Consider the following 26,768-nt stretch of genomic DNA (forward strand, 5'->3'; position numbering starts at 1 on the left):
CTGCAGTAACCAGAGAAACATCCGACTAGAACATCAAAAAACACTGAAGCAGCAACGTTTGTGTAAACCAAAATTTATGTCAGTCTCAAAATGTTTAGCCAAGACTGCAGATTAAGTCATTCGATATCTTTCGAATGGTTTTCATCGGTGGACAAATCTTAAAAAATAAAAAAATCTTATTTTAGTACATTTTATCACAATGTATATTTTTAGGTTTAAGAATTTGTGCCAACTAATTGATGATGGTATCAGTGGTTGGCACTGTATGGTGGCTCAGTGGTTGGCACTGGTGCTTTGCAGCGCTGGGGTCCAGGGTCTAAATCCCACCAAGGACAACATCTGCAAGGAGTTTGTATGTTCTCCCCATTTTTGCGTGGGTTTCCTCCGGGTTCTTTAGGTTTCCTCCCACATTCCAAAAACATACTGATAGGGAATTTAGAATGTGAACAGTGATGATGATGGCTGTAAATTCAGTGGATTATGATGGTTATGCCGTGAATTTAGAGCTAACAGGAGAGTGGACCTTCCACTGATATAAAGGTAAGATAAATAAACAGTGAAGAATGTTTGATCTATTTATATAAATAAACAAAATAATATTCCAAAGTCGACATTTGCTCTAACCTTATTCCTGAAGATTAGTGTTGAGGGAACGTGCTCGCCACTGGAGTGAGCCTTGAGGTTCTTGGGTGCTCATCAAGCGCCAACCTCGAGTCCCCACCTCAAATGTTTTGCGGCTCTTGGACAGCCATTAAACACAAAGGGATTGCCTGTGTATAGCAGGCAATGCCTGCATGTTTTTTGACTGTCGAACAGCTGCGAAACATGTGGGGCGGGGACTCGAGCTTGGCACTTGATGAGCACCCAAGAACCTCAAGGCTCACTCAAGTGGCGAGCACGTTCTCTCAACCCTACTGAAGATGTATGTAACGTCCTTCTTGCTTAGCGTGTCCTGTTACTTCAGAAATAAATACCTTTGGTGGATAAAATTAATCACTCGGAAGGAAGAATTCAGATAATATTACCCTTTATTGTCCCAAATGTACATTCATTATGGCAGGAACTTTAAAGATAATCACTGGAAGACATCAATACTCTATGTACAAAGATGCTCGATACAGGCCATCCTTCCTTCGCAATGTTCCATCGGTATGCATCCTAGTAACGCTCTCACTGTCCCATCAGCATTCACAGTATTTGTAAGCCATACCTGAAGTAACAGTGGATCCAGATCTTCCGGCCACTACCGAAAGGATTATCTTCCCTCAGTTTGTTTTTTGTCTGATCTGTATGGTTTTTATTTTCTTCGTTGATTCAATCCCCTGGAATATTCGTTAGTGGTTGTCTGAAATAATTATACCCGAACACCTAATAATTCAGTGTTTGACTCATTTTATGCTCCAGCAACCATCTCTCCCGACAGTTCCACAGAACTCTTATTAAATTATCGACCGGTATTACCTTGCATTGTCTTTCAATTTGATCATATCATTGATTTATCATGAAATGATTCCCTGATCCCAAACTTTTTCTACAAAAGTTCTTAATGAATACTTCTTCCTAATTTAGTCATTAGCCGTTCCTTCACAGTTGCTGGCTCCACCCCTGAGGATCTTGGCACCGCTTTCTCGGGGCAAAGTTCCAGTGAACGCTTCTTCTTGGGTCCTTTTCAGACTCAGAACCTCAGCTTGAAGTTGTGCTCTTCCTTCTTGCTCCTAAGCAAAATATAGTTAAGATTTTATTGGTATTTATTGGTACTGTCAATGATTTTTTAAAATTGCGTTTGTTCTTATGTGAAACAAGGAAAGATGACGAGAATTTTGTACAACTGATTTTGATTGGACTTCACATAGGTTTAACTGTATTTGAGTGCGAGAAAAGTACATGATTCAGTATGTAAAGATCTAGGTATATTCACAAATATGGACTTTGGATGCCCTAGGCCACTGTGGTAATTTGTCATAGGAGGCATTTATACTGCATTTTTATGTGGTGTACTCAATTTTTCTTATAGAATGCATATGTCCAATTGACACTGTTTTTTTGCAAAATTAAAAAAAAAAATATATATATATATATATATATATATATACAGTATATATATATATATATATATATATATACAGGTCCTTCTCAAAAAATTAGCATATAGTGTTAAATTTCATTATTTACCATAATGTAATGATTACAATTAAACTTTCATATATTATAGATTCATTATCCACCAACTGAAATTTGTCAGGTCTTTTATTGTTTTAATACTGATGATTTTGGCATACAACTCCTGATAACCCAAAAAACCTGTCTCAATAAATTAGCATATTTCACCCATCCAATCAAATAAAAGTGTTTTTTAATAACAAACAAAAAAACCAACAAATAATAATGTTCAGTTATGCACTCAATACTTGGTCGGGAATCCTTTGGCAGAAATTACTGCTTCAATGCGGCGTGGCATGGAGGCAATCAGCCTGTGACACTGCTGAGATGTTATGGAGGCCCAGGATGCTTCAATAGCGGCCTTAAGCTCATCCAGAGTGTTGGGTCTTGCGTCTCTCAACTTTCTCTTCACAATATCCCACAGATTCTCTATGGGGTTCAGGTCAGGAGAGTTGGCAGGCCAATTGAGCACAGTAATACCATGGTCAGTAAACCATTTACCAGTGGTTTTGGCACTGTGAGCAGGTGCCAGGTCGTGCTGAAAAATGAAATCTTCATCTCCATAAAGCATTTCAGCCGATGGAAGCATGAAGTGCTCCAAAATCTCCTGATAGCTAGCTGCATTGACCCTGCCCTTGATGAAACACAGTGGACCAACACCAGCAGCTGACATGGCACCCCACACCATCACTGACTGTGGGTACTTGACACTGGACTTCAGGCATTTTGGCATTTCCTTCTCCCCAGTCTTCCTCCAGACTCTGGCACCTTGATTTCCGAATGACATGCAAAATTTGCTTTCATCAGAAAAAAGTACTTGGGACCACTTAGCAACAGTCCAGTGCTGCTTCTCTGTAGCTCAAAAGTGGCTTTACCTGGGGAATGCGGCACCTGTAGCCCATTTCCTGCACACGCCTGTGCACGGTGGCTCTGGATGTTTCCACACCAGACTCAGTCCACTGCTTCCTCAGGTTCCCCAAGGTCTGGAATCGGTCCTTCTCCACAATCTTCCTCAGGGTCCGGTCTCCTCTTCTCGTTGTACAGCGTTTTCTGCCACATTGTTTCCTTCCAACAGACTTACCATTGAGGTGCCTTGATACAGCACTCTGGGAACAGCCTATTTGTTGAGAAATTTCTTTCTGGGTCTTACCCTCTTGCTTGAGGGTGTCAATGATGGCCTTCTTGACATCTGTCAGGTCGCTAGTCTTACCCATGATGGGGGTTTTGAGTAATGAACCAGGCAGGGAGTTTATAAAAGCCTCAGGTGTCTTTTGCATGTGTTTAGAGTTAATTAGTTGATTCAGAAGATTAGGGTAATAGGTCGTTTAGAGAACCTTTTCTTGATATGCTAATTTATTGAGACAGGTTTTTTGGGTTATCAGGAGTTGTATGCCAAAATCATCAGTATTAAAACAATAAAAGACCTGACAAATTTCAGTTGGTGGATAATGAATCTATAATATATGAAAGTTTAATTGTAATCATTACATTATGGTAAATAATGAAATTTAACACTATATGCTAATTTTTTGAGAAGGACCTGTATATATATATATATATATATATATATATATATATATATATATATATATATATATATATATATATATATAAATGTGGCACCCCTAGGGGTATTTGCCACAAAAATAGTTACTGACAGTAAGTACAAATACTAAAATAGCAAGACTGCACTACCACCTCCGGCCAGAAGGGGGAGCTCCAGAGACTCCCCTTGATCCATTCTGGTCTGAGAGAAGAAATGGCAGTTGGGCCAAGGAGCTGATAGTGAGAGGTCATACAGCTGAATCTCTAACAGCCCTGTGACTGTTACCAGGCCTAAATCACCGGCCTGAGGAGAAGAGGGATAGAGAAAAAGGACATTGTGAGAACCGGGTAGCATTAATCATTACCCAGAACAGGCGCAAAGACGGATACCGGATCCGTGGCTGTATTCATTATATATAATACAGCAACCGGAAAAACGTGAGGTGATATCAGCTTCACTAGGGCCGGATGCAGCAACAGACACAGAGTTCAGCGGTACTCCCAGAGGGGGTAAACCGATAAAAGGACTCGGGTTGCCCGTCGAACTAGGACCCGGAGGGGACAGATTGGGCCGGCAGCCAGTTCACATACAGCAGCAGGGCCACACAGAAATTGCGCACAATAAGAGGCGAAGACCCCGGCAGGGTCAAAGTAACTCAGAGTTCCCATACAGACTCCGGTGACAGGACTGGTTGTAAATCCTTTTATGTTAAAGTAAACTGGTTAAACGTTTCAGTGCCTCAGTCTTTCATTTGGACAATAGCCATCTATCCAGGATCGAGATCGTCACCGCTGGGAGAACCTGCTGCTGATCAAGTAAGTGCCTGTCCCCTCATGATACCCCTTACACTGTGCATTGCCTGAGGCCACAGCACCGGGTCAAGCCACCCGTGACATCCCCCTCAAGAGACAGACTCCATTGGTCCGGTGCTGGGTATCCAAGTCTCCTGGGCGTCACAATTGGCGTCACGAACAGGATCTAGCCAGCCCGTATACCGGGTATTGTGTGCCGTGATTGGAGCCCAAAACTGTGAAAACTGGGATGAAAAATCTTGAAAATTGACTTTATTAAAGAAAAATCCATTCCCCATTGAAAACTATTGAAAGTGACTTTTCCCCATTGGTTATAATGGAGTAAAGATGGCCGCCATCCCCTGAGGTAATCACTTCATAACCGTTAGGCACGAGACTGTTAATTGAGCTACGCCATCACCTGAGCCCCAGTCTAACTGAAAAACTTCAGAATCCGCCATTACAGAGCGCGGTGGGTGGGAGCAGCAGGGGGCGTGTCATTGTGGGCGGCACCAAGCTGAGCGCTCTGACATCAGAGCAAGGGGAAAATCGATCCTGCTGCACAGCGGAACGAATCTACACTATCCCGACGGAAGCGGAGGACCGGAAGGGTCCGGATTAACTAAGGGGGCACAGTATGTCGCAGCACGGAGACGCCGCAGCACCCGGCGACGCTAATGCAGCTGAAAGACAGAGTGTCAATAGAGAGTCCGGCAGTGCAGCGGTGCAAGGAGTGGCGCCCATCATGCCGGTGCTGATGCCATATACCCCGGGTGGCCCATGGCTTCCAATGTATGAAGGTGAGCCTAATACCCTTGACGATTTCAGAGAAAAGATGCTGGCCCATTTTGACATGTTCCCCGTGGGTGAAGTTCAGCGTGTTAGTCTCCTGATGATGCAGTTAAGTGGCCATGCTAAGCGAGAAGTCACAGCATGGGCAGCTGATCTAAAAGGCACTGTTGAACGCATATTTGCTGGATTAAAAGCTACATTTGAAACCACGGCCAGCAGCAAAGCTAAAATACGATTCTTTAGTTGCAAACAAAAAGCTAATGAGGGCGTGAGAGACTTTGCCTTAAACCTGCAGGAAGCCCTTAAATCGCTTACATTGGCTGAACCCATTTTTAACACCGGAGCGGATAAACTGCTAAGAGATCAATTTATTGAGGGACTCTACACCCCTTCTCACCGGGGGCATGTGAGCATGCTTGTTTTTAAGAACCCTGAATTGACATTTGCCCAATTAAAGGAGAGCGTTATACGTCTCCAGCTGGCAGAGGCACCTCGGGATCAGGAGCCTGCGCAACTCATGGCAGAGGCTCCTCAACAACATGGAGTACCAGTGACATCAGCTATGTCCAGGGCCATTGCTAAGCCCCTGGGGCCCAGTACTAATGAGGCTTTTCAACAAAAGCTTGACTCTTTAGCTGATGTTGTTGCTTCAATGGCTAAAACCATGCAGGAGATGAGAGGACACAAGATGGAGTTGGCAAACTGTAGAGAAGGTGTTCCATGGATGAGACCCCGGAGATACCCGACATGGAGAGGACGACCCCGCGACCGCTACCAACCGGATGGACAGCCCATTTGCCGCCGTTGCCAGCAGCCAGGCCACTTTGCACGAGATTGTGATTTAAACGGGAATCCCCTGGGAATGCGGGCCGCTTCGCAGGAATGAACTTTCAAGGCCCAACACCCTGGCACGACAGGTACATCGGAGGACGACCCATTATCCCTATCGTGCTGGACGGAATTCCCCTCAATGCTTTGCTGGACACAGGTTCCCAGATTTCATCTATACCGTATATCCTTTATAAGAGTTACTGGGCTGATGCAGATATTGATAAAGGGCCCTCTGATGTTGAACTAGATATATGGGCCAGTAATGGTAAGTTGGTACCGAAACTAGGATTCAGGGAGATGACCATAAAGATTGGTAAAGTAGAACTGAAGAAACAGGGTATAATTGTTGTTGATGTTGACCGGCGGAACTGTGAACCAACTGTATTGATAGGAATGAATGTGTTAGAGAACTGCTTTTCCGAAGTCATTTCTGTCTTACAGCAAATTGCTGAAACTGCCCAATCCTGCCAGCAGAGAGTTCTCCGGAGGGAAATAAAAGTATTGATGTTAAGGCAACAGGTAGAAGTTGCAGGTGGAAAAATCGGCAGTGTGAGGGTAAGTGATCCAACGTCTATTGTAATCCCACCAAAAACAGAAATGCTGGTATGGTGTAGAGCAGCCATTGGTACTAAGGGACGAGATTATCAAGCCTTAATAGAACCAGTGTACACCGACAGCAGGCCCACTATACTCACAGCACGAGGGATAGTCGAGGTACACCGGGGACGAGTGCCGGTACGACTTTTGAACTGTGGAGAGGAAGAGGTCACTTTGCCAAGGTATGCTACAATGGCAAAGCTATATACTGTTGACAACAATGCCATCACAACCATTGAGCCCTTAGAACCAACCTGTCAGGTGGAAGGCAATGGCTCAGATGGAGAAATGGAGGATTGGTGCCAACAGCTACACGTGGGCATAAATTCAACACCTACCCATCAAAAACAAGGGGTGTATAGGCTAGTGACGGAATATGAACAAGTCTTCAGTAAACACCCATTGGACTTCGGACGGATAGAAGGGGTAGAACACACAATCCCCACAGGTGACCATCCCCCAATAAAAGAAAGATATAGACCCATACCGCCCGCTCACTATCAATGTGCAAAAGATATGCTGAGGGAAATGAAACAGGCCGGGGTAATAAGAGACAGCTATAGCCCCTGGGCGGCCCCTCTAGTGATTGTCAAAAAAAAGGACGGAACCATGAGAATGTGCGTAGACTACCGGAAGATTAACCCCTTCATGACCCAGCCTATTTTGACCTTAAAGACCTTGCCGTTTTTTGCAATTCTGACCAGTGTCCCTTCATGAGGTAATAACTCAGGAACGCTTCAATGGATCCTAGCGGTTCTGAGATTGTTTTTTCGTGACATATTGGGCTTCATGTTAGTGGTAAATTTAGGTCAATAAATTCTGTGTTTATTTGTGATAAAAACGGAAATTTGGCGAAAATTTTGAAAATTTCGCAATTTTCACATTTTGAATTTTTATTCTGTTAAACCAGAGAGTTATGTGACACAAAATAGTTAATAAATAACATTTCCCACACGTCTACTTTACATCAGCACAATTTTGGAAACAAAATTTTTTTTTGCTAGGAAGTTATAAGGGTTAAAATTTGACCAGCGATTTCTCATTTTTACAACGAAATTTACAAAACCATTTTTTTTAGGGACCACCTCACATTTGAAGTCAGTTTGAGGGGTCTATATGGCTGAAAATACCCAAAAGTGACACCATTCTAAAAACTGCACCCCTCAAGGTGCACAAAACCACATTCAAGAAGTTTATTAACCCTTCAGGTGCTTCACAGCAGCAGAAGCAACATGGAAGGAAAAAATGAACATTTAACTTTTTAGTCACAAAAATGATTTTTCAGCAACAATTTTTTTATTTTCCCAATGGTAAAAGGAGAAACTGAACCACGTACGTTGTTGTCCAATTTGTCCTGAGTACGCTGATACCTCATATGTGGGGGTAAACCACTGTTTGGGCGCACGGCAGGGCTTGGAAGGGAAGGAGTGCCATTTGACTTTTTGAATGAAAAATTGGCTGCACTCTTTAGCGGACACCATGTCACATTTGGAGAGCCCCCGTGTGCCTAAAAATTGGAGCTCCCCCACAAGTGACCCCATTTTGGAAACTAGACGCCCCAAGGAACTTATCTAGATGCATAGTGAGCCCTTTAAACCCCCAGGTGCTTCACAAATTGATCCGTAAAAATGAAAAAGTACTTTTTTTTCACAAAAAAATTCTTTTAGCCTCAATTTTTTCATTTTCACATGGACAACAGGATAAAATGGATCCTAAAATTTGTTTGGCAATTTCTCCTGAGTACACCGATACTTCACATGTGGGGGTAAACCACTGTTTGGGCACATGGTAAGGCTCGGAAGGGAAGGAGCGCCATTTGACTTTTTGAATGAAAAATTATCTCCATCGATAGCGGACACCATGTCGCGTTTGGAGAGCCCCTGTGTGCCTAAACATTGGAGATCCCCCACAAATTACCCCATTTTGGAAACTAGACCCCCAAAGGAACTAATCTAGATGTGTAGTGAGCACTTTGAACCCTCAAGTGCTTCACAGAAGTTTATAACGCAGAGCCATGAAAATAAAAAAAAAAATTATTTTCTCAAAAATGAATTTTAGCCCGCAATTTTTTATTTTCCCAAGGGTAACAGGAGAAATTTGACCCCAAAAGTTGTTGTCCAGTTTCTCCTGAGTACGCTGATACCCCATGTGTGGGGGTAAACCACTGTTTGGGCACACGTGGGGGCTCAGAAGGGAAGTAGTGACTTTTGAAATGCAGACTTTGATGGAATGGTCTGCGGGCGTCACATTGCGTTTGCAGAGCCCCTGGTGTGCCTAAACAGTAGAAACCCCCCACAAGTGACCCCATTTTGGAAACTAGACCCCCAAAGGAACTTATCTAGATGTGTGGTGAGCACTTTCAACCCCCAAGTGCTTTACAGAAGTTTATAACGCAGAGCCGTGAAAATAATAAATAAGTTTTCTTTCCTCAAAAATAATATTTTAGCCCAGAATTTTTTATTTTCCCAAGGGTTACAGGAGAAATTGGACCACAAAAGTTGTTGTCCAGTTTCTCCTGAGTACGCTGATGCCCCATGTGTGGGGGTAAACCACTGTTTGGGCACACGTGGGGGCTCAGAAGGGAAGTAGTGACTTTTGAAATGCAGACTTTGATGGAATGGTCTGCGGGCGTCACGTTGCGTTTGCAGAGCCCCTGGTGTGCCTAAACAGTAGAAACCCCCCACAAGTGACCCCATTTTGGAAACTAGACCCCCCAAGGAACTTATCTAGATATGTGGTGAGCACTTTGAACCCCCAAGTGCTTCACAGACGTTTACAACGCAGAGCCGTGAAAATAAAAAATCATTTTTCTTTCCTCAAAAATGATGTTTTAGCAAGCAATTTTTTATTTTCTCAAGGGTAACAGGAGAAATTGGACCCCAGTAATTGTTGCGCAGTTTGTCCTGAGTATGCTGGTACCCCATATGTGGGGGTAAACCACTGTTTGGGCACACGTCGGGGTTCGGAAGTGAGGAAGCACCATTTGAATTTTTGAATACAAGATTGGCTGGAATCAATGGTGGCGCCATGTTGCGTTTGGAGACCCCCTGAAGTGCCTAAACAGTGGAAACCCCTCAATTCTACCTCCAACACACCCCTAACCCTTATCCCAACTGTAGCCGTAACCCTAATCACAACCCTAACCCCAACACACCCCTAACCACAACCCTAACCCCAACACACCCCTAACCCTAACCACAACCCTAATTCCAACCCAACTCTAAGGCTATGTGCCAACGTTGCGGATTCGTATGAGATTTTTCAGCATCATTTTTGAAAAATCCGCGGGTAAAAGGCACTGCGTTTTACCTGTGGATTTACCGTGGATTTCCAGTGTTTTTTGTGCGGATTTCACCTGTGGATTCCTATTGAGGAACAGGTGTAAAACGCTGCGGAATCCGCACAAAGAATTGGCATGCTGCGGAAAATACAACGCAGCGTTCCCGCGCGGTATTTTCTGCACCATGGGCACAGCGGATTTGGTTTTCCATATGTTTACATGGTACTATAAACCTGATGGAACACTGCTGCGGATCCGCAGCGGCCAATCCGCACCGTGTGCACATAGCCTAATTCTAAAGGTATGTGCACACGCTGCGGAAAACGCTGCGGATCCGCAGCAGTTTCCCATGAGTTTACAGTTCAATGTGAACCTATGGGAACCAAAAATCGCTGTACACATGCTGCGGAAAAACTGCACGGAAACGCAGCGGTTTACATTCCGCAGCATGTCACTTCTTTCTGCGGATTCCGCAGCGGTTTTAGAACTGCTCCAATAGAAAATCGCAGTTGTAAAACCGCAGTGAAATGCGCAGAAAAACCGCGGTAAATCCACGATAAATCGGCAGCGGTTTAGCACTGTGGATTTTTCAAATCCGCTGCGGAAAAATCCGCATAGGACCAGAATACGTGTGCACATACCGAAACCCTAACCCTAGCCCTAACCCTACCCCTAACCCTACCCCTAACCCTAGCCCTAACCCTACCCCTAACCCTACCCCTAACCCTACCCCTAACCCTAACCCTACCCCTAACCCTAACCCTACCCCTAACCCTAACCCTAGTTCTTACCCCAACCTTAGTGAAAAAAAAAAAAATTCTTTATTTTTTTTATTGTCCCTATCTATGGGGGTGACAAAGGGGGGGGTCATTTACTATTTTTTTTATTTTGATCACTGAGATAGGATATATCTCAGTGATCAAAATTCACTCTGGAACGAATCTGCCGGCCGGCAGATTCGGCGGGCGCACTGCACATGCGCCCGCCATTTTGGAAGATGGCGGCGCCCAGGAAAGAAGACGGACGGACCTCGGGCGGCCAGGTAAGTATAAGGGGGGGGAGATCAGGGCACGGGGGGGGCGTCGGAGCACGGGGGGGTGGATCGGATCATGGGGGGGGTGGATCGGAACACGGGAGGGAGGATTGGAGCACGGGGAAGGATTGGAGCACGGGGTGAGGGATCGCTGTGCGGGGGGGGTGGATCGGAGCACGGGGGGGGTCGCTGTGTGCGGGGGGGGGATCGGAGTGCGGGGGGGTTTGATTGCAGCACAGGGGGTGTGATTGGTGCACGGGGAAGCGGACAGGAGGACGGGGGAGCGGAGCACAGGACGGAGGGGAGCGGACCACAGATCGGGGGGCTGGGGGGGCGATCGGAGGGGTGGGGTGGGTGCACATAAGTGTTTCCAGCCATGGCCGATGATATTGCAGCATCGGCCATGGCTGGATTGTAATATTTCACCAGTTTTTTAGGTGAAATATTACAAATCGCTCTGATTGGCAGTTTCACTTTCAACAGCCAATCAGAGCGATCGTAGCCACGAGGGGGTGAAGCCACCCCCCCTGGGCTAAACTACCACTCCCCCTGTCCCTGCAGATCGGGTGAAATGGGAGTTAACCCTTTCACCCGGCCTGCAGGGACGCGATCTTTCCATGACGCATATGCTGCGTCATGGGTCGGAATGGCACCGACTTTCATGACGCAGCGTATGCGTCAAAGGTCGGGAAGGGGTTAATAACATCACCCATAAAGACGCCTACCCCTTGCCTAGGATAGAAGAGTCCTTAACTGCTTTGAAATCTGCTAATTATTTTTCCACCTTAGACTTAACAAGCGGGTATTGGCAAGTCCCTGTGGCTGAGAGAGATAAGGAAAAGACGGCATTCACCACACCAATGGGTCTATGTGAATTTAATCGAATGCCGTTCGGACTCTGCAACGCATCCGGTACCTTCCAGCGGCTGATGGAATGCTGCCTCGGACACAAGAACTTCGAGACCGTCCTCCTGTACCTGGATGATGTGATCATCTACTCAAAGACTTACGAACAACACTTAATAGACCTGGCAGAAGTGTTCGAAGCCTTATCCAGGTATGGCATGAAAGTCAAGCCATCCAAATGTCACCTTCTCAAGCCAAAGGTACAGTACCTGGGACACATCTTGAGTTCGGAGGGAGTAGCACCAGATCCCGAGAAAATAAGCGCCATAAGGGATTGGCCAAGACCTACCAGCGCAAAAGAAGTGAGACAATTCCTGGGATTGGTGGGTTACTATCGCAGATTTATAAAAGGATTTACCAAGTTGGCAGCACCCTTGCAAGACACCTTGGTAGGGCAGACGAAGAAACCTTCAAACCGAAACCCTCCTTTTCAGTGGAACGACGAAAGGGAAGACTCCTTTGAACAACTAAAGAAGGCACTAACCGGAGAAGAGGTTCTGGCATACCCAGATTACCATAAACCTTTCATCCTCTACACCGATGCCAGTAATGTGGGACTAGGAGCGGTGCTGTCACAAAAGCAAGAAGGTCGGGAGAAAGTCATCGCCTTTGCAAGTAGAAAGCTCCGGCCTACTGAAAGAAATTCAGAAAATTACAGCTCCTTCAAATTGGAACTACTGGCAGTAGTTTGGGCTGTGACGGAGCGTTTCAAACACTATCTGGCCGCTGCAGAATTTATTGTCTATACTGACAACAATCCGTTGACCCACCTGGACACAGCCAAATTAGGTGCGTTAGAACAGCGATGGATAGCCCGGTTATCTAATTACAACTTCATAATCAAGTATCGAGCAGGTCGCAAGAATGGAAATGCCGATGCCCTATCCCGGATGCCACACTTGAGAGATGTAGAAGAGGAAACGGGGGAGCTTGAAGAAATTGAACTACCAGCCTTCCATCGTCCCAAGGCAAAACATCATCAGTCAAGTACCTATCAGAAACAACAAGAGGTGAATTTTAATCCGTTAGCACACCATAGATGGGCTGACACCCAAGACAGCAATCCGGCTGTGAAGTTGGTGAAGGAACTGTTGACTGAGCAAAGTGCATATCCCTATGAGGATGCCCCAGAAGAGACGCATCAACTCTGGAAAGAGAGAGGCAAAATGTTCCTGTATCAAGGGAAGCTCTGTAGAAGATACACCAATCCGAAAACACATGAATTGGTTTGGCAGATTATTGTGCCTAAACAAGATGTGAAGATGGTCCTCGAAGCTTACCATAATGGTGCTGGTCACTTCGGTTGGAAAAAGTTAGAAGTACTTCTAAGAGAAAGATTTTATTGGGTCGGGATGAGAAAATCAATCGAACAGTGGTGCAGAAATTGTGGCCCGTGCAACCTCAGAAGAAACGATCAAAAGAACCAAAGAGCACCACTGCAGCCCATAATCACCAAACAACCACTTGAACTTGTAGCCATGGACCACGTGAAGTTGACACCAAGCCGGTCCGGCTATGTCTATGCCTTGACCATCGTGGACCATTATTCACGTTTCTTGGTAGTAGTACCCGTAAAAGATCTGACAGCAAAAACAGCAGCCAAAGCGTTCCAAACGTACTTTTGTAGACCCCATGGATATCCGGAACAGGTTCTCACCGACCAAGGTACAGCCTTTGAATCAGAGATCTTCAGAGAATTCTGTAATATGTATGGTTGCAAAAAGATCCGGACGACGGCCTATCATCCACAAACAAACGGCTTATGCGAGAAGATGAACCATATTGTAATAGACCTACTAAAGACTTTACCTGAGACAGAAAGGAATCAATGGCCAGAGAAATTGCCTGACTTGGTGGATCTGTATAATCATGTCCCGGTGAGCTCCACCAACTGCACCCCAGCTTACCTTATGCGTGCAAGACCCGGCCAATTACCAATCGATCTAGAAATGGGAATTCTGAAACCAGACGCAGAAGTTCAAGACTCCAATTGGGATATCATACGGCAAAAGCAGTATCGCCAAGTGCAAGAGAGTGTGGAAAGAAGCCTTCAGCAAACTAGAGAAAGACAAGAGCGAACTTTCAACCAGAATGCTCTAGCGACCCCATTAAGACCGGGTGACCAAGTGCTCAAGAGAAATCGTCGAACCAATAAACTGGACAATCAGTGGGAAGCCGTACCCTACACAGTTTTACCAACAAGAGTGGATAATCCTAAAATGTGTCTCATTAGCAAAAACGGAGGCTTAACATCTGTACTAGTGTCAAGAGACAATCTTAAATTATGTCCGGAAGCATTGAAAGAGCCAGACGTTGTCCAGCCAGAACCAGAAGTTATTCAACCCATACAGGTTCAACCAGTAAAGGAAAAAGAAGAGGAAGTGTATCACACCTGTATAGGAGACTTTCCCAAAACCCTACTAACATACCATGGTGCAGTAGTGGTTCCCATGGTGGCCTTTTACCCAACACCGAACCCAATACCAGAAGTCCCAAGACAGGAAGAGGCTGACCCCGTACTACAGGAGGTTCCAGGCCAGGAAGAACAGATTCCTGGTCAGAGTAATCCCATTCACAGTGGACTTGCCAACTCCATAGTCGTGGAATTATCTTTAGCAGAGCGGGCAGATACTACATCCGCAGTAGACAGTAGTACACCACATGAAGAGACACCGCTATTACGGAGATCACAGCGTAGTACCCAGGGTCAATTACCGGCCAGGTATGCAGATTACCAACTATAAAGCTCATAATGTGAATTGTATATATGTTATGCCGTATATAGTTAAACAGAAAATGTAGTATAGTCATTGCTATCAGTCTGCAACGTTTAAGCCCAGTGCCTACAGAGACTTGTCTGTATGAACTTATTGCATATTCTTGAACTTGTTATCAGCCCGGAGGCACTAAATCAAAGCTCCGGAAAGACTGCTTTTTGAACTTTGCTTTTTGCTCTTTTTGAACTTTCTTTAGACTTTATATTGATAACTCCGTTGGAAAAATGGAACTAAATTCCTGGACACTAAGTACAGTGCCGTTCCCAATACCTTCAAGGATAGAACTGTATTAATGGACGCTATTTGAAGTGACTTTTTACAGAACTCTATTTTTGTTTCCTTGAGTGGTTTTTGTAACTTTTCATTTTTAAGACTCTGTACATATTAATTGTTATTTCAAAATGTTATTGTCCCACAGTCCCGGAGTACTGTTCTTAACTAAGGGGGAATGTGGCACCCCTAGGGGTATTTGCCACAAAAATAGTTACTGACAGTAAGTACAAATACTAAAATAGCAAGACTGCACTACCACCTCCGGCCAGAAGGGGGAGCTTCAGAGACTCCCCTTGATCCATTCTGGTCTGAGAGAAGAAATGGCAGTTGGGCCAAGGAGCTGATAGTGAGAGGTCATACAGCTGAATCTCTAACAGCCCTGTGACTGTTACCAGGCCTAAATCACCGGCCTGAGGAGAAGAGGGATAGAGAAAAAGGACATTGTGAGAACCGGGTAGCATTAATCATTACCCAGAACAGGCGCAAAGACGGATACCGGATCCGTGGCTGTATTCATTATATATAATACAGCAACCGGAAAAACGTGAGGTGATATCAGCTTCACTAGGGCCGGATGCAGCAACAGACACAGAGTTCAGTGGTACTCCCAGAGGGGGTAAACCGATAAAAGGACTCGGGTTGCCCGTCGAACCAGGACCCGGAGGGGACAGATTGGGCCGGCAGCCAGTTCACATACAGCAGCAGGGCCACACAGAAATTGCGCACAATAAGAGGCGAAGACCCCGGCAGGGTCAAAGTAACTCAGAGTTCCCATACAGACTCCGGTGACAGGACTGGTTGTAAATCCTTTTATGTTAAAGTAAACTGGTTAAACGTTTCAGTGCCTCAGTCTTTCATTTGGACAATAGCCATCTATCCAGGATCGAGATCGTCACCGCTGGGAGAACCTGCTGCTGATCAAGTAAGTGCCTGTCCCCTCATGATACCCCTTACACTGTGCATTGCCTGAGGCCACAGCACCGGGTCAAGCCACCCGTGACATCCCCCTCAAGAGACAGACTCCATTGGTCCGGTGCTGGGTATCCCGGTCTCCTGGGCGTCACATATATATATACTGTATATATATATATATATATATATATATATACGCAAACTGTGAATTTTGACCATAGAGCCTTAGGCACGCCATATGACCCTACGTTAATTCTCCATTTCTAATTGCTTCCACAGAATATACTATGTAAAGACAGGTTCAAATGGCCGTATTTCATGATTGATATACAGACCATAGTGCCTTGATTGACCTCTAGTCTCCTCCTGGCTTACACTAACTTATTAAAGCCTCATAGGCATATGAGAGGCTTTCAAGGGAATCGGACACCAGGTGTCTGTTACCTCTTCTTAGAGCAGCATGATGTAGGAAAAGAAACCCTGATTCCTATGATGTATCACTTAGTGTCCTGGGTGCAGCAGTTGTGAAACAATCAGAGTTTTTAGATGTAGCATGAGGCATAGCTCATAAAGCTGCCCCCGCCCACACTGCAGCTTTCTGTGTACATTGTCTATTGACAGTAAGCTGCTTAACACAGGAGGGGGTGTGGTTGGACCAGGACTCGTGCCAGCTGTAGTCAAGGCAGTGATATTATCCTAGTGATAAAACATTCATGGTATTGAAACAATAGCACACAGCCTAATAAGTGGCACATCCGTGAAATCTGTGTCTCAGCCCTTATTTCATGTTGTCCTCAGATTACATAGCAAAACCCTGCTGACAGATTCCCTTTAAGTTCAGATCAGGACACTGGGTTCAGTACAGGTATTGCAGTCCAGATACGGACCATAAAATATGGCCGTCTGAGCCTGAGTATCACAGCACCCATCGTACAGACCTGAAGGCTTTACAGTTTTATTAAAAGTTGTACATGGGAGCACAACATTTCTCTCTGGAAATTTAACTGTGATGATGGTTTACTTCCCCAATGAAAGGGTGCAACGTTTCGACTCTTAATGAATATATTTTTATTCATAGAAAATAAAGATTACAGTGCTCTATAGAGATGGTTGACATCATTGGCAACGATTAAACAATTAATGGGTCTTTCTCAAGCTTGAAAAAGACCCATTCAGGGTCGAAACTTTGAATCAGGTCATTTGGAAAATTAACTGTCGCCATGGTTTATGGTTTCGGAGTGCTGCAGTCTCTTTTCTTTACTGTGAGGCTCTACAATGACATGTAAAAGTCTGGGCACCCTTGATCAAAATTACTGTTATTGTGAACAGTTACCAAGTTGAAGATAACCTGATCTCAAAAAGGCCTAAAGTTAAATATGACACATTTCCTTTGTACAGTTAAGACCATATATATTTGGACAGAGACAACATTTTCCTAATTTTGGTTATAGACATTACCACAATGAATTTTAAACCAAACATTTCAGATGCAGTTGAAGTTCAGACTTTCAGCTTTCATTTGAGGGTATCCACATTAAAATTGGATGAAGGGTTTAGGAGTTTCAGCTCCTTAGCATGTGCCACCCTGTTTTTAAAGGGACCGAAAGTAATTGGACAATTGACTCCAAGGCTATTTCATGGACACGTGTGGGCAATCCCTTCGTTATGTCATTCTCAATTAAGCAGATAAAAGGCCTGGAGTTGATTTGAGGTGTGGTGCTTGCATTTGGAAGGTTTTGCTGTGAAGTAAACATGCGGTCAAAGGAGCTCTCCATGAAGGTGAAACAAGCCATCCTTAAGCTGCGAAAACAGAAAAAACCCATCCGAGAAATTGCTACAATATTAGAAGTGGCAAAATCTACAGTTTGGTACATCCTGAGAAAGAAAAAAAGCACTGGTGAACTCATCAATGCAAAAAGACCTGGGCGCCCATGGAAGATAACAGTGGTGGATGATCGCAGAATAATCTCCATGGTGAAGAGAAACTCCTTCACAACAGCCAACCAAGTGACCAACACTCTCCAGGAGGTCGGCGTATCAATATCCAAATCTACCATAAAGAGAAGACTGCATGAAAGTAAATACAGAGGGTTCATTGCACGGTGCAAGCCACTCATAAGCATCAAGAATAAAAAGGCTAAAAAACATCTAGAAAAGCCGCACAGTTCTGGAACAACATTCTTTGGACAGATGAAACTGCGGCGCCCCTGGTCGTCGCAGTGGTATTGCTTTCCTCTAGGGGGGAGTGATGTTACGTTTGGAGGCAAGAAAGGATAACTGCACCCAGGTATCACAAACATGCAACGCTTTTCTCCAGACCACCAGGGAGAGCTTCTGCTCCTATTTATTAGGTCACTATATATATATATATGGGTTGCGCCCAATCCAGGGACCCCAATTACATGGTAAGATCCGGGTATGGTCTATGTCTGGAGGGGGATTTTTCACGCCGGCCGGCAATTTACCTCTATTTTCCCCTGTGACATCTCCCACATCTTAGCCTCACTATGGCTTATGACAGTCTGATCTGGAGCAATATAGCTGATTATTAATACGGGTGGATCTGACATTACAGTCCTATTGTGAGGTGGTGTGGGTGCCACGGACCTTCTCTTGTTTGCATCAATTTATTACAACAAGGCACAATTGTTATACCTAACGCTATATATATATTACATGAATTGATGTTATCTGTGTCTGGGTTTTCCCGGTGTTTTCTATTGGTGTCTTTTAGTGTGTAGCTTTTAATGTTTTTTCCTTATAATAAAATTTATACTTTCCTATATACTCCTGTGGTTCTCCTATGTTTGTAATATATATATATATATATATATATATATATATATATATATATATATATATATATATATATAACTGGTACTCTGGAGGGAAAGTTAGTTAGTTCCAGACAGAAGTTAGTTCCTGACAGAGCTCCAGACAGGAGTGAAGGAAGTTGAAGCGAAGGAGAGGATACCAGCAGGGGACCAGCCCCGCTCAGGCTGCCTCCTTCTGAGGCGCAAAATCCCGGTAGCCGGAACACCGAGGGAGTAAGGACCTCTACGCCTTATTTCAGAGACCGGCAGGACAGCTAATTGCAGGTTACCTGTCTGCACCTACACCCAGGAGGCACGGTGACACCTACAGAGCCGGGTTATCTAAGAGACCCTATAAACAGGCTCAAGTCACCAGTCATACGAGTTTTGTCCTATACTATATGGGGGACAGAGAGAGTGAAACATCGCATCAGTGAGACCCTTATGTGAAGCCATAGGCAGTAATGGACTAAACCACTGCAGCGCAAGGGAAGGCTACTGATTTCCACCTGGAAAAGGGGACTCTGGACTTGCCTCCAAACCGACTGGACTCTGCCTGCCCTGTGATCTGGTGCTCTGGACTGTGGATGCTGAAGTCTTCAGTAAAGGTTAAGAGACTGCAACCTTGTGTCCTCGTTCTTCTCTGCGCCTTTCACCATACCACCATTTACACACTGGGAAGCCCTGGGGACATACTTCACCTGTGAGAAAGTATACCATCTAGCTGCCATAACATCACGCCAGCGGACTCCTTAAAGCAGCGTCGGTCATCCTGATCGAATACCACAGGTGGCGTCACAAACGTAAACTTTATACCTTTAAAGACCTTTCCCTTTTACATGGACATCCCAGGGCCACAGACCGGGTCAGCCACCGTGACATCCCCCAGTGAACATCGGACCCAGTACCCCACGGCCCTTGGGGGGCGATCCAACTTGGCGTCATGAACAGGATCTACTAAACCCCGTGAATTGGGTCATGTGCGCCTAGAGACTGTGCCTGAACCGTGTTTTATTGTGAGACTGTGTATTGCAAAAAGACCGCCAAAATTGCTGCCAAACGGCCATTACAGCACCATGTGGCGTGCAGGAGGAGTGGGGCGTGTCGTCGTGGGCTTAGCCTGGAAAAACGGCATGAAAATGGAAGCTGCCCCTCACAGATACTACTATGTCAGGAAGATATGCCCATCAACAAAAGAGATCCGCCTCCTAGTCTGGGATGGTGTAGGGAGAAGAAGGAACCGCCCCCAAGGAGAGAGCAGGAAAGAGACCTGGATGCAGAGAGCCATGTGGAGGACGCCATGTCCAGCAGCCCGGAACCAGAGCATGGGGTGGAAGCTCAGATCCAGCAACATGCAGCCAAACTGATTGGTCGTCGTTTCATACTACAGATGGACAATGACCCAAAACATAAAGCCAAAGCAACCCAGGAGTTTATTAAAGCAAAGAAATGGAATATTCTTGAATGGCCAAGTCAGTCACCTGATCTCAAACCAATTGAGCAGCATTTCACTTGTTAAAGACTAAACTTCAGACAGAAAGGCCCACAAACAGACAGCAACTGAAAACCACCGCAGTGAAGGCCTGGCAGAGCATCAAAATGGAGGAAACACAGCGTCTGGTGATGTCCATGAGTTCAAGACTTCAGGCAGTCATTGCCAACAAAGGGTTTTCAGCCAAGTACTAGAAATGAACATTTTATTTAATCTGTCCAATTACTTTTGGTCCCTTTAAAAACAGGGTGGCACATGTTAGGGAGCTGAAACTCCTAAACCCTTCATCCAATTTTAATGTGTATACCCTCAAATGAAAGCTGAAAGTCTGAACTTCAACTGCATCTGAATTGTTTTGTTTAAAATTCATTGTGGTAATGTCTATAACCAAAATTAGAAAAATGTTATTACCAGTGGATGGTATCCTTGTTGTAGGAATGTGTTCCTCAGTGATCACAGCTGTAGGTTTCTGTCTTTACTGTCTGAATAGATACGGATGCACCTCCGAGCTTGGACTGTAGATGATGGACTTTTTTGTGTCTTGGATGAAAGCTTTTCCACCTAAGATACCCCGGACGTCCGTTGGGCTTATGGTAAATTGATGTTTCAAACTGAGGAAAGAGCAACTTGATAACGCTTTGCTATCTTCTTACAGCCTTCTCCTGCTTTGTGGGCCTGCACCATTTTCAGAGTACTAGGTAGCTGCTTAGAAGAACCCGTGGCTGCTGGTTTTTGGCACAAGGTTAGAGGAGGCTGGGTTTTTATAAAGCTGGAAATTTTCAATGTACCTGGCCTTTCCTATTGATGATAGTGAATAAGCCATAACCCGAACAGGCTAACTAAGGTCTGCAAACTTGGTCAAAGTTATCTGAGCACACAAATCTCCAAGGGTGCCCAAACCTTTGCATCAGCCCGTTTTCATTTTTGTAATTTTTAAAATGTAAAAAAATGACTTTTTTTTTTCTGCCTAAAATGCAAAGGAAATGTGTCATCTTTAACTTCAGCCCTTTTAGAGATCATTTCATCTTCAACTTGCTTAACTGTTCACAATACCAAATTTTGACCAGGGGTGCCCAATTTTTTATATGCCGCTGTATATGGACCTGAGACAGGCAGCACCGTGCATCCTTTGCCTAATTAATGGATACATTGCTGGCTGTGCTGCTGATCTTCTATGTACGTTTTTATATATGTCCTATGTTAAGAAAATATTTTACCACCAATAATTAGATTTTTTTTTCTTACCCTTTTAAGGTCTTCCTGAAGTTTCTTCAGCTTCATTTCCAGCTCTGTAACTTTGTCATTAAGATTTCTAGTAAAGAGATGACATTTTATTAATACAGTAAATGTCACTTCGACATCCTATGGTGTGAAATGCGTGGACCTGACAATTAAGGTGTTTGCCGCTTACCCTGATGCTGCTGGGAGAGAGCTTTGAGCTCCCAAATCATTTTTAAAAGCTTGTACCTGTTCTGTAAGAACACACAAAGTGTAAGAAAAAGTAATAATCTCCTTGTCACACACTAACACAGGCATCAGCATTGCTGGAAGTATCTTATTATGTAGCATCACACTGGTATGGAGCAGACATATATACATATGAAATGCCCTGTAGAGTGGCAGTGTGATTATACTGTATGTAGTGATCAGCGAACGAGCCTTGGAAAATATGACTTACTATAAAAGCCAAACCAGAATCTAAATTTGCAAACATGGTGTTTCTGGGCATTGCCACTCGTCAGTGCAAAGTATGAGATCTGAGTTGGCTAGGTGAGAGGCTCTGGACTGTGGTCTAAGGGGTGATGTTTCTCCTTGTGGAGACTGACAAAGCCAGGCCTTGCGTGTCAGAGTTAAGGAGACTTATACGCCATGCATGCTCCTCTGGGACATTAAATATGCAAATCATCTCTGACGTAAAACCAAATCAGATCTCATACTTTGCACTGAAGAGAGGCAATACCTCAAAACACCGTTTTTTACAAATTGAGATTCTGGTTTGGCTTTCATCCTAAGTCATATGTCAAGGCTCGTTAAAGTGTCAATATTGACTTGTAGGATTGCTAATTCCAATAGGTGGCGCTAGAGTTATAGCCCTCTTTCTTTCTTCAAGGGCAAAAGCTTTAATTTCTAATTATATATATTTTGTGTTTTGGTCTCTTTTCCCTTCAATGTATTCCAGGAGTTGATAGGTCCTCTTTAATTGAGATACAACTTATAATTTCTTTAGTGCATCAGTTTTTTTGGCATCAATAGGCGTCATGCGGAGGGAGTAAATACTTTTTCACAGCAGTGTATATGAAAAACTATGTATAAAAACATGTATAAATGTGTAAATGCTATACTTTATACGATGATAGTAATACTTCTAGTCTACTGCTTAATTCATATGGTGGAATTCACATAGTGAAAGCATAACTACAAGGGTAGCAAGCAAAGCAGATGTTATGGAACCCAGCAGCCGGAGGACCCACCTTCACTGTTAAAGGAGGTGAGGGGTAGGCAGATATCTAAGTGTTAATGCAACTTGCACATAAAAATCAGAAAGCAAAAAAAGTGAAAGACTGGAGAAGCAGTGAATACTGTAACATGAAGAAAGAGAGCAAATAAAGAAGATAACATTCATTTTATGGCGGAGTAGAGCCCCATTCCATTTTTTTTCCCCATGATTTCATTTCTGCAGAAACACTGGCTCTATCTGAAATCTTTCTTTTCTTGATTGCATAGTAATTTCTTAGGTTTCTTATAGAAGCAGGTAAGCATTACCTATAAGGTATCTCTCTCTCTCTCTCTCTGCAATTTGCTGATTCCTCTGCACGGCCGCTAAGTCGTAAACCTTTAAGAAAAGACCCTTTGCTTTTATTTAAAATGGCAGCTTACCCTCTTTAGACATGGCTTCCAGTATGCTGTTACAGGCGAGGGTCAGGTCAGAGATACTTTGCCATTCATCTTCAAGTGACTGCGGAGGTGGTGAGAGTGCTGCAGAAACGAAATAAGCGAGACGCTAAATGGATCAAGGCTGATAACTCTGTTTTACCAGTGTTTTCTATCCCTATACCAATTGTCGAAGACAGACGAAAAGGTAACACAAACATTTATGATTATGACCTATTCGTTTTTCTTATGAAAATCTGGAACTAACAACCAATTGATAAATCTACATTTTTTTCGAATCTCCATTTGTATTGATTTTTTTTCCTGGTGCCCTCAACCACCATATCTCTTATCTCAACTCAAGACTTTGCCATAAATTTCAATCACAAGGTCAACGACATTAGAGAAAGCTTCAACCCTGAGCTCATGTAACCCCCTCTACATAATGACTCATTGCTGTTTCACGTAATTAACTTCACCATTATGTCTGTCTCTAAACCTCACCTAACCACTTGTACACCTAATCCAAACCCTACCCACCCTTACCCTTACCCTTACCCATGTCTTCATACCAGCCCTAACCCATCTGTCTAACCGACCACTGTCCTCTTCCCATCCTTATTTAACCATGCAACACTCCCAACCAATACATAAAGTGTTATTCTCAAATTGTATGTTCAGCAGCACACTCTTGTACAGCCTTTCACTTCATTGTTGCTGGGGGGTGGACACTCCTCCTTGGGTGACAGTTCTGGTTCAGTAACTTCCTCCTACTGTTGAACTTATGCTAGTGTGATGCATTATGGCCATCATTGTTCTCATTCCTACACTGTTATCAGTATATTTACATATGGAGATAACAGGGCCTTTGAACAAGCACACAGTTCAGGAAAGTGAGAGCAGTGATTAGGATAATTGCCCTGAAAGCAATAACAGATAGGAGACTTGTAATTTTGCAGGACTGATAACAGCACAGGGGCCAAAGAGGAGGTGAGTAAATAACTGCTCTGTAGAAATGAATGGGCTGGAAAAAGGAGGCCAGGATTTCAGAGATTAAAGGGAATCTGTCAGCAGGTTCTGCTACCCCATCTGAGACCAGGATGATGTAGTGGAAAAGACCCTGTTTCCAGCAATGTATCACTTAATGGGATGCTTGCTGCAGTTTTGATAACAACTGTCTTCTTCTCTCAATTTACAAATTAGTAATCATTTTATTTTATAGTCACTCTTTCTGCCAGTTATTTCTGTGTCTACAACCAGGAGATCTATTTTTCCACATGGCATATTAAATGCTATCTCTACTATAATAAAATACATTTCAGAAAAGCAAATGTATCCAGGAATCAGATCCTCTGCTAAAATCACTTTTGTATAAGAAAATGTAAAAAATACGTGGTAGTCAATATCAGATAAAAAGCACAAATCAATTTCAGACTAAGTACCGTATATACTCGAGTATAAGCCGACCCGAGTATAAACCGAGACCTCTAATTTTGCCACAAAAAATGGGAAAACTTATTGACTCGAGTATAAGCCTAGGGTGGGAAATGCAGCAGATACCGGTAAATGTCAAAAGTAAAAATAGATACCAATAAAAGTAAAATGAATTGAGACATCAGTAGGTTAAGTGTTTTTGAATATCCATATTGAACCAGGAGCCCCATATAATGCTCCATACAGTTCATGATGGGTCCCATAAGATGCTCCATACAAAATACGCCCCATATAATGCTCCATACAGTTCATGATGGGCCCCATTATATGCTCCATATTAAAATATGCCCCATATAATTCTGCACAAAGGTTATTGATTGCCCCTTAAGATGCTCTATAGAATATTATACCCCATATAATGCTGTACAAAGGTTGATGGCCCCATAAGATGCTCTATAGATTATGCCCATATTCTGCTGCACAAAGGATGATGGCCCCATAAAATGCTCCACAGATTATGCCCCATATGCTGTTGCTGCTACGATGAAGAAAAAAAAATGACCTCAGGCCCCGGCACTTGCGATATTCACCTGTCCCCGTTCCACCGTAGTGCGCCGCTACGTCTTCCGGCTCTCTGACTGTTCAGGCAGAGAGAGTGCACTAAGCACGTCATCGCACCCTCTGACCTGAACCTCACAGCCAGAGGACGCGGAAGACAGAGCACCGTGGTGGAACGGGGACAGGTGAATATCGCATGGCTCACCCTCCCCTATTATACTCACCCTCCCGACGCAGTCCCTGCTTCTCCATCATCCTGAGCCGGCAGCTTGTGCCTGTATTCAGCAGTCACTGGTACCGCTCATTAAAGTAATGAATATGCGGCTCCACCCCTATGGGAGTGGAGTTGCGTCCATATTCATTACTTTAATGAACGGTACCACGTGACCGCTGAGTACAGGAAGAGCTGCGGGCGCTGGAAAATCAGGGACATGCAGAAACGCGCCGGGAGCAGGTGAGTATGATTTGACAGCTGCCGCTTCCCCCTCCGCCACCGACCCCCTGGGACAATGACTCGAGTATAAGCCGAGAGGGGCACTTTCAGCCTAAAAAAAATGGGCAGAAATTCTCGGCTTATACTCGAGTATATACGATACTTAATCGTACAAAAATCTAAAAATCACAAGGTAGCCATCAACAATCATAAAGCACTAACGCATTTCAGACTGAGTCCTTAATCATTATCCAAAAATGTAAAAATACATGGTAGCCATCACTAGTTATAAAGCACTAACGCACTACAGACTGAGTCCTTATGTCATGATCCGGACCGGGTTTTGAGTCCTGTCTTCCCTTTCCCCGGTCTAATCAAGTCAGGGGTTAACTTTTCTCAGCCTCAGTCTGGCCTCAGGTTTGCTATTTATCCCCGCTGAGTCCTGCAGATTATGTCAGTTAGTTTCTGCTTAGTGCTGCTGTAAGCTGATTCTGATTGCTCTCTTTTTGTCCTGCTGTGTTTGCTGTCTGAACCCGTGTTTCTGTTTTTCCCTGTTCCGGTCTTGACTCAGTGTTCCCCTTCAGTGTGCAGACTGCCCGGTTTGACTTGGCGTGTATCCTGACCTGTTTTTGTCTTTTGGCTTATCCGCTCCTCACTGTTACTGACCCCCTGGCTTGTCTTTGACCACAAGTTTGCTTATACCTTTTGGTACTGTGCTACAGTCTAGGATTTGACCCTGCTTATTTTGACTATTCTGCTACCACCTGTGGTAGCCTCACTGCTGCACTGCAGGTAAGCTCTGTTAGGTGCAGACCTGCTTCATCTCTACTGCCGTCTAGTGAAGCCTGCCTTAATCATTTTCCAAAAATGTAAAAATGCATAGTAGCCATCACCAATTATAAAGCACTAACGCGTTTCAGACTGAGTCCTTAATTGTTGTACAAAAATAAAAAAATGCACAATAGCTATCACCATCTAATGGAAAATCTCATTTCTGACTGAGTCCTTAATATTTGTACCATGATTAAGGACTAAGTCTGAAACGCATTTGTGTTGGCGAATAAAAGTGATTTTAACAGAGGATCCTTTTGCTTATTGTACTACAATTTACTTTTGAATTTTGTGTGCAACGGACCTCTGGTTGGCCTGACATTTTTCCTGTTTTTGCCAAAAATTCATTCCAGGTACACGAAAGGGCAAAATTCGTGACCTTTCTTTCAGGGTAGGAAACTGCATCATAAGTATTTCTTGATACAGTCACAAAATAAA

General features: G+C 44.1%; 1 protein-coding gene across 5 annotated transcripts in view; it reads right to left on the minus strand.

Annotated features, from left to right (window-relative positions):
* Positions 1-1,010: 1,010 nt before the first annotated feature.
* Positions 1,011-26,768, minus strand: part of SIPA1 (signal-induced proliferation-associated 1) — a 96,207-nt gene continuing 70,449 nt past the window's right edge. For 3 of the 5 annotated variants that reach the window (XM_069739863.1, XM_069739862.1, XM_069739864.1), the window contains exons 12-15: positions 23,081-23,179; positions 21,615-21,675; positions 21,449-21,515; positions 1,011-1,715 (exon numbers count right to left, since the gene is read on the minus strand). In XM_069739863.1, the coding sequence (XP_069595964.1) occupies positions 1,566-1,715; positions 21,449-21,515; positions 21,615-21,675; positions 23,081-23,179 (377 nt within the window). In that variant the 3' untranslated portion in view covers positions 1,011-1,565. The remainder of the gene's footprint in view (positions 1,716-21,448; positions 21,516-21,614; positions 21,676-23,080; positions 23,180-26,768) is intronic. The other 2 variants (XM_069739867.1, XM_069739866.1) reach the window with 1 other exon arrangement.

This window comes from Ranitomeya imitator, chromosome 9, assembly GCF_032444005.1.
Source record: "Ranitomeya imitator isolate aRanImi1 chromosome 9, aRanImi1.pri, whole genome shotgun sequence".
Classification (NCBI taxonomy): Eukaryota; Metazoa; Chordata; class Amphibia; order Anura; family Dendrobatidae; genus Ranitomeya; species Ranitomeya imitator.